General features: G+C 30.1%; 1 protein-coding gene across 1 annotated transcript; it reads right to left on the bottom strand.

Moving 5' to 3' along the window:
• Nucleotides 1-2,718: 2,718 nt before the first annotated feature.
• Nucleotides 2,719-7,205, bottom strand: LOTGIDRAFT_123812 (hypothetical protein; the record flags this gene model as incomplete). Its single annotated transcript, XM_009060896.1, has 9 exons — nt 2,719-2,865; nt 3,470-3,588; nt 3,743-3,785; nt 4,203-4,298; nt 4,421-4,504; nt 4,891-4,974; nt 5,243-5,419; nt 5,601-5,720; nt 7,071-7,205. Coding segments are annotated over 9 exons (1,005 nt in total), but the record flags the coding sequence as incomplete, so codon positions are not given.
• Nucleotides 7,206-9,721: the final 2,516 nt, after the last annotated feature.

Genomic DNA, 9,721 nt, shown 5'->3' with positions numbered 1-9,721 from the left:
CACTATAGCAGAATAAAATTCTAACCAAAAGATCAAGGTCTCACTGCAGGGCATGTGCAATTTTTGCAATAAATACATCCACTTTTTGCTTATTTTTATAAATGTATTATATATCAAATTCATTAGTATAAATTTTTCTTTGTGAATGAAAGCATTGCTTGGCATGTTTTGGGTTGAAAATTACTGCTTTAAAAAATATACCATCTTACATGCTAAATTACTTTCACAAAATTTTTTATTTTAAAGCTGTAACATATTTCAACATGATAATAATAAAATATCTGAACACAAAACATAGTTTATGAGTTCTTATTTTCACATGAAAAGTCATTAAAATAATTAAAGTTCTTTTGATGTTATCTAACATCTAAACTATTTAGAATTTTAACGCTTTCTTTCTGAGTCTAGATCTATTATACTTGTACAATATATAAAATAAATGAGATAATATAGTATGGGTGGTCGTTAAGACAGAGGTATTTAATAGATTACATACTAGGTACAGTGAGAAACACTGCAGTGTATCTATCAACAATTATACAAACAAGGCCTGACACCCCCAAATGTTACCTTTATCATTAAAACACTTAATCTACAACTTACTGAAATAAAGATGTGATTGTCTTATTCAGTGTAATATTATTTTTTATCACACTTTTATCACATCTTAAATAACTGACATTCTACAATTTAATTCAGGCTTGTCTTGTTTAATTTAGTTTTATAAGATAAAGTGTCAGTACTATTTTATACTTTTGTAGATCTAAGATCTTGAGCATAGCACTTCTAATATTTACAAAATAAGTATAAATCAGACATACAATTACTTTTTGTGTATGGTAGAAAACAAATTATTAGGAATCAAGAACACTTAACATAGAGAAGGAAAACCAGAAATTGGGCAATATGGCGGGAATTAAGGTTTGGAAACCTCATTTCCATGGTGTTTAAAAGCCTTTAAGTTAACGTATTCATATTCAGTTATGTTGTTCAACACTCATTCAATGAATGTAAAGTTGAGCCACATGTCAGATTTTCATTAAGGTTTCCTGAGTAATTTATTTGTGATAATTATGAACACAAAGAATGCTAAGGTTTCATAATCAATACCTGGACTTAATACAAAGGTAATCTGAACTGAAAGCCATTTCATAAGCTTTTTCTCTGAATTATGCATCTTTTGAAGTTGAATGATGACAGAAATATGGTAAAAGTTAACTCCTGTTAGGCAATCAGTATTACAGGCAAAATAATACTAATGTTAATACTTCAGGTTTACTCAGAGTGGTATTTGCAAAGGAAAGATCTTGACCTATGCAACACCTAAACATGTATGTCAATATAACACTTAGTAGAATGTATCATCTTATCTCTATATACATACAACAGAAAAGGTGTAACATGCATTGGGTTGTAATGCAATAAATAGTTCACAAATCAACACATTAAAGAATAAAATTTTCTAAAAAAGATAACCTTAATATAGGCTTGTCTTGTCTATAAAATCAGAGGGAGAACATCTAATCTATGAATGATATATGGTATATATAAAAGATTATTATCATGTATAAAATATGATGTTTATATACGAGATGGGTGGTATTCCCATTTTATGATATACAAACTATCCAAATTTCATGAATTTATTTATAAACATGAAGTATGATAGAGGTGTCATAATGCCATATTAGATAACTCATTATACACATCCTCCTATAGTAGGTGTTTTAACATCTTATAATAGCCATTAAGCGCTATACTGTATAGCAGGTAGTTTTGGTTTGGATAGGGGCAGGTTGACTAACCATCTCAAGGGGTTCTCAGAAGAATAATTGGTTAAAAAGATTATGAAAGGGAGTTTCACGTGGTTGTGTTTCAAGTTTTAACTAATAAAGAGTTGGTAGTACATACAATGCCCAGTCATTACATATTTCTTTTTGATGAAACAAAAACTTGACTTCATACTCATCCTCTTTTGTAGTAAAAAGTGTCTGTAACACAATTACACTTTGAGTCTTTTATCATATATGGTTACAAAAATTATTTTTCCTTTTATCAATAACGGTTCTGGAGAAGCATTATATCTCAGGGATATGAATTACACAAGTGTAAAGTGGTCTAATTTATCTCTTTACAGGCCAATAGAACTCAATTCTAGCTACCTTTTAGTATCAGTAACATCTACATTATAATGTATTAAAACATGTCTGGAAACTCATACTATCACCATTTCTGATAATTTTATGTATTTGTAGATTAACCAGATTCGTTCGATGACAATCAAAATAAACATTAAATACCTATATCCCTTTCAACAAAACTCAAAAGTACTTTGACCCTGAATATTACATTTCCGGTTGTTTGCAAGAATTTGGGATAAAATGGTTGTCTTATATTGGTCATATGAAACACTGAAATTTGTGTTACTTCTTAACCCTTGAGACAAGATATTTTTTAAAGGTTAGGGTTACAATTATAAATTTACGAAAAGGGATCAAAAAAAATTTATTTATTAAACACTTACCTACTGTCAATCTTCTATTTTTGGTTACAAAATATCAACACAATACAGTCATTACAACATTCAGAACTAAAGCTTGGATTTAACACTGTTTGAAAACTAAATAAATATAAAAGTCTTTGACCTTAATTATCAGGTCATTTTACAAAGGCAATTAAAAGAACCATTGATAAAGGAATTTTCTTACCTGTACAGCACTAGAAATATTTAGTTTGATTCATGGCTCTATGTGCAAAGTTATCATCTGTTATTCTGTCCCAATCTCTTTGAGTTTGACCAATGACGAAACCAAGCTGGCGCTGACGTAACTGCTGCTTGTGCTCTTCAATATCCACCCAGCGTACCTTTATCAACAACATAATATGTAAATATGATTAAAACAACCAAATCATCAAAATTAGTTACAATCTAAAATCATGAATTATTATTTTCAATGACATCTAAATCAACAATGTTTACAATTAGATTTAAAATGGCAATAAATTTTTAAGTGTCTACAGAAAAAATACAAAATTTAGGAAAAGCTTATTATCATCTCTCATAACTCAAAAAAAAAAGAAGAAAAATTCTAAAGTAACTGTATCATTTGACAGGCAATAAAAATTAGAATGTTTAAAATAAAAACATTATTTTGTTAACTCTTCTTAAATGAAAAAAAATTGGTAATAAATTTCTATGATATTATCATTAGTTTAAAAAACATTTTAAAAAGGGAGATAATTTTTGTAAATTAAGTATATTGGTGTTTTATCTGTGTATAACAGAAAGACGGTGTTGAATTCCACCTGCTACAGTAATACATTTATAGTTTTTATATCTATTTCATTGAAATAAATTATTTTCTTGAAATCTCTCACATGCTTACATCTAAATTCAGAACTTACATGTATCTTATTCATAAACAATAAAAGTTAAAGTTATTTGCAAATTTCCGAGAATTGAACTTACCCGTTTCTTGCCTGGCTCTGATACTCGACTAAAATAATCTTCGCCTGCAATCTGTAGATAATCATCCCAACCTTGTGGTGAGGGTGTTCTTTTTCTTTTACGAATACCATCCAATTTATCTAAAAATCATCAAAAATGAAATATAATCACCCAACTCAAGATATAATCTATCAAATTTTCATTACTATTTACAAAATTTATTTCATGATCAATTTCAAGAAAACTGCCATTTAATCTCTTAATGCAATTAGATACTAAAAATGTCATACACACCCATCTGCGATTCAGACTTGTCAGCAATTTCCCATTTAGATTTCTTGTAACCCTGTAAATAAAATCAGTTTTTAAAAATAAGTTGCTTCCTAAACAAGATAAGAAACTATAATAAAATATCAAAAATTACAAGTCTATCTAAAATTTCAACATTTATTAGAAATAAATTAAACCTGTAGCCTTTATAATAAGCTGATTATTATTCAGTAGATTATTTGTTATTTGAATTATGATCCAATACAAACTCATCAAAATTCTCACAACCAACACATATTCAACACCAGCCCTGAGTTCATTTTCAAAAGCTTTTGTTTTGTTTTTTTGATTGATGGGCAGAGGTTTTTTAAATATTGCTTATAATCAATATTGTTCATCATATCTTATGAGTTCTATCTAGATGTTGTTTTGTAATATTTAGCAATATCTACCCAAGAAGCCTTTAACTAGATTCTCTACTTACTGCAATAAATTCTAACTGATCATCTTCATCATCAGATGTTTTAACATCACCTACTGTTTGTTTAGTATCATCATTAGATTCATCTTCCATTTCAACCTATATATAAAATAATAATAGATTTTATGTTAATCAGATTAAAATCTAGTGCTAAAATCATTATAATCATGTCATTGATTTATTGCAATGAAATTTCATATATAATAAAATATTAATCATACCTCTGTGATGGAATCTTCTTGTAATAAAGATCTTATATCTAATCGCATAAAATGTGAAGGTGTGGGTTCCCATCCTTTCTTTATCTGTAATAAGAATAAAAATCAAAATAAAGCATAACTGTGTATGTAATTAATTTGTAAACACCTGATTCAAACCTAATTTAACAACAGCTTTATGCATAATCAAAATGGGAAAATGCTGACAAGTAGAAATAAAAGATATGTGTCAATAAATTTAAAAGTCTCACATAAGCAGTATTTGCGCTGACTTAAAAATTGGCTCGTTTAAAATGAACTGTTCTCCGTCAAGAACTAGCCTACACTGTTTTGACTGGACAAGAATGGTGAGTCCATTGCTCTACAGTCCAGTCAACAAAGCAATGATTTTGAAGTCGTGGTAAAGTTTCTTTCTTATACCAGGTTTAGTAAATAAGGTGTTTATCAGATTATAGAATGAAAGCCTAACCTACCCTTTCCACATCTTTTTGTTGCCAATCATGAATATTTCTTTTAATACAGGTACTAACATCAGCTTCTACTTCCACAATATACACCTAAAATGATGGGTTGGTATATATTCAGTATTTATAGAGTTATCTTTCTTGAAAGAGGTCAAAATTTGCTATAAAATAACAATGAGTTTGAAGACAATGTTCTTTCCATATCAGCTTGAGGTGTTGGCAAAGCTTTGAGTTAAGTATATTTTTGTTTTATTTATAAAGCATCACATGTAAATCTAAAAAGCAATTTAGTTTTTTTTCAGCTATAAAGCTAATGTTAATATTCTATATTGTTTTACAAACACAAATACTTTCATCTTACCTGGAAACCTTTAGATTTTGCATAGCTCCAAAATTCTTCAAAATGTTTCACTTTTTCATGAGTGGCATCAATAACAATAAAGGGAAAGAAGCCATCATCAATGGTTTTTTTAAAAGATTTATATAAACTTTGTCTATAAGCTTCTTCTACTTCTGCTTCATATTGATATTCTAGCACCTGGGATAGAAAAATATTTCTTTAAGTGTGAAACATGTCTTTTTGATTGACTATTACATGTACTAGCAACAGTTTAGTTTTTTTTTGATGCATCAAACTTTGTCTGGTCAGACTGATACCACATAGCTGCTTATTAAAAACCAGTTATAAATATGATGATGAAAAGACTTGAAATATTTACTTTAGTTGAAATTTGTTTGCCAGTCTCTGGATCTTTGTCTTTTTTTTCTACTTCTACCATAAAATAATCATCTAAACACAGCATTCTAGGAGCAGCTCCACCATTAGACACTTCTTTATCCTGGTAAGTAAACAAAATCAATTTTGGTGTTGGATCATATATTTTATTCACATTTGGTCTAGTAAGTAGCTTATAATGATTTTTGTAAATCCGATGAAAGTGACAATCTTCATCCAAGGAAATATGACCAAAAAAAAAACAAATCATAAAGAGTACTAAAGTATTTCCATTTCTTCTTAACTTATTATATTTTATTCTTCAAGGGACAGCTGCACTATTTATTGACAAATCATACTATTAATAGTCTCAGAAACAGGAATTTTTCTAGTAAAGCTATCAGTTATAGTGTTCACAACTCTCCGTTGAATTTTGATCCTTCAAATCCATGTGTGACCAGAATTTTCCGTGTTTGAAAGTTAAATAGACCAATCGTTTTTCTTTCGACACTTATAAGCGTATAGAAAAACATCTATAGAAATAGTAAAATAAATTTGAAGATAGAGATATTTTTGAAGGAATTATACGATTTTCATATATTTCTAGTAATTCTGAAGATTATTTACATATATTCAAGACTCAAATCAACCCCCCAAAATGGAGCATCTGTCCCTTTAAAACTCATTTAAACTAGATTAAAAGATCATTTAAGAGACAGTGTAAGATCCAATCCTATACTTACCCTAATTAGTTTACTTACATTATGTTTTACTATGAACTATAAATGGTGAGATCTTACTGATAAATGTATTGACTTACCCCCTAATTAATTCACTTACATTATGTTTTACTATGAACTATAAATGGTGAGATCTTATTGACTTACCCCCTAATTAATTTACTTACATTATGTTTTACTATGAACTATAAATGGTGAGATCTTACTGATAAATGTATTGACTTACCCCCTAATTAATTCACTTACATTATGTTTTACTATGAACTATAAATGGTGAGATCTTATTGACTTACCCCCTAATTAATTCACTTACATTATGTTTTACTATGAACTATAAATGGTGAGATCTTACTGATAAATGTATTGACTTACCCCCTAATTAATTTACTTACATTATGTTTTACTATGAACTATAAATGGTGAGATCTTACTGATAAATGTATTGACTTACCCCCTAATTAGTTTACTTACATTATGTTTTACTGTGAACTATAAATGGTGAGATCTTACTGATAAATGTATTGACTTACCCCCTAATTAATTCACTTACATTATGTTTTACTATGAACTATAATTGGTGAGATCTTACTGATAAATGTATTGACTTACTCTAATTATGATACCTGTGCTTTCAAGAGTAAGTTAGTGTCGGCTTTCACCCCCTTATACCCTAATTAATTCACTAAGATAAAGTTCATCATTAACTACAACAACTATTTATGGTCTTGACTTACCCTAATTAATTTACTAACATATGTTTTACCACTGCCAGGTAAACCTCGAACTATTACAACTATTAATGATGGTCGGGATAATCTTCCTGGTTTTATTAATAAATCTTCTACTTTGGCTGTCTCTATTTTAGATTGATATATTTTTCTTTCTGTTTGTGGAGGGGATGATAAAATAGCCCTAAAAATAATGTGATGGAAAGATTAAAACTGGTGTTGACAACATACAGAAGGAGAAATTTGCTCAAGCAAACTGCTCTTACTATTGAAAACTTTTCAAGTTGCCTGTTGCAACTAAAAATTGTGTTTGTTTTCTTACAAGCAAATCAATGCTTCACACTTTCTTTCAGGATTACACCTGACCATCCAGGTCAGAAAGCAAAAACCTAAATCACTAAGGTTTTAATAACAAGAAACAATGAAGACATATATTCCCGAGATTATGAATACAAAACTAACAAAAAAAAAATAAATGCTTACTGTTCATCTTTGTTCCATTCACCATAAAGTCTATCTCTAATTCTATCTCGTAACCTTTCTCTATCTTTCAGTCTTCTCTTTTCTCTTTCCACTTCGATTTTCTTTAATTTTTCTTGTTTTTCTCTCCTTCTATCTTCCTCTCTGTCTCTGCGTCTATCTCTGTCTCTGTCTCGATCTCTGTCACGATCTCTATCGCGACTAGTTGATCTATGACTTCTAAATGCTTCTGGACCTAAATTAGGAAGAAACAAATGTCACTTAAAATTATAAGGCATTGATAGCTTGCCAGACAAGGTAATAATACCCATTGGCAGCTTTGATTTTTAATAGCAATACCAGTATGAAATACATGTATTCAACCTTCATTCATATACTTCTTTTGACCTTTTTGGGGCTATACTGAATAATATAATTTTGTCAAAATCTGTCAAGAATTGGGCCTTCTAGACTCTTTACAGGCTAAATCTTGAAAGCGTTTTTTAACAAGAAGGGCAATAACTCATACTAAATTTTTTCGATTCTTTAAATTTTCAAATACTCACACCAATTTTCGTCAAAATTCATCAAGAATTGTGCCTACTTGAGTGTTTACGGGCTAAAAATTGAAAGCGTTTTCAAGAACAAGGGCAATATCTCATACTGAATATTTTTCAATTTTCCTGATTTTCAATAGGGTTCATCCTTGAGTGATTTCAAACAATAATACCAACTTTCATCAAAATCACTCAAGGATTGTGCCTTCTGGAGTGTTTATGAGCGATTGTGGACGGACGGAAGGACGGATGGACATGGGTGACGGCAATATATGCCCTTCATTTCATGTGGGCGTATAAAAATGACTTAAACCTAAACAAATTAAATCAATCCATCAACTTGATAACTTAAACATAAAATGATTAAAAAACATGTATGATGCATACTTGTTGCAGGCTGCATACAAAGCTGGGAATCTGTGTTGTCCCATCATCACAAAAATCGAAAAGCATCATTTTTGCATTTTTGCATTGGTACGAATGAGCATGATTAAAATGTGAACAGATGGACAAAAGGTACATGTGTGCAAAACAAAAAGAAATCATCATACTTCTATCCCTGCTTCTGTCTATGCTACTTTTATCAGCACTCATATTTTTACCATGATCATAATCTATCACAGTCTTAGGTATTTCAGCTACTGGAGAGGCTGTTATAACAGGACTTCTATCTGTAAATACAGTACACTCATTTGTTCAAAATTCATATACATTATTGTTACTAAAGTTCCATTTTTGTCAATCTGCTATGAACAATAAATGTATGAAGGTGACCTTGATGCAACAAATGTTTGGTGTTGTGGTTCATAATATTATTTCACTATTAAAACATTCGCTCTTAAAGGTGCATCTTACCCAGAAAGGGATCAGCAACTCTGTAAGGATTCCTTAATGGATCGGAAGCAAAGTATGGATCTCTTTCTCTCTCTAATAGTCTGTCTCTGTATGGATCTAAATATGGATCTCTTGCAAGATAAGGATCTCTGGCATAAGGATCTAAATAAGGATCTCTAGGTGGTGGTAAGCGGTCAATATATGGATCTCTGTCCAAATAAGGATCTGGTGGATAACGGTCTCTCATATAAGGGTCCCTAAAAATATGTAATAAAGTTTTCTTTGATGAGGAAATAATTTGGCAAAACTTGAAAATATTATGTCAATATTGCATGTACCATTTAGCAACTAGTTTAAATCCTTGTAAAAAGCTGTACCTTGTTACATGCAGATACCATTATAGTTGAAAACCTACTTAATTAATCTAACCTACAGTACCTGTCATAGGGATCTCTAAATCTATCAAAATATTCAGGTGGTGGTGGGAGATGTCTTCTGTCATCTAGATATGGATCAAGAGGAGGGCGATCATATGGATCGCGTTCAGGATATTCTGGTCTTCCAGCAGTAGGTAAATGTCTATCATCGCAAGGTAATCCATCTTCTTTCTGAAAATCAGATAAAAAAAAAAACCTTGAATTCAAATTTAGAGCTCTGAGTATGCTCCTAGAGAAGACAAAAATAAAATCATTATTACCAGTTTCAGTTTTCACCAGTCTTTGATCAAAATCATAAACATTATAATTCATATAACATGGCTTCTCTACAAGTAGTAAAAATAATAACCTACAATCCAATTACCTGATT

Source organism: Lottia gigantea (genome assembly GCF_000327385.1).
Source record: "Lottia gigantea unplaced genomic scaffold LOTGIsca_45, whole genome shotgun sequence".
Classification (NCBI taxonomy): Eukaryota; Metazoa; Mollusca; class Gastropoda; family Lottiidae; genus Lottia; species Lottia gigantea.
The sequence above is the reverse complement of the archived record's forward strand: the minus strand, read 5'-3'. Positions and strand labels throughout refer to the sequence as shown.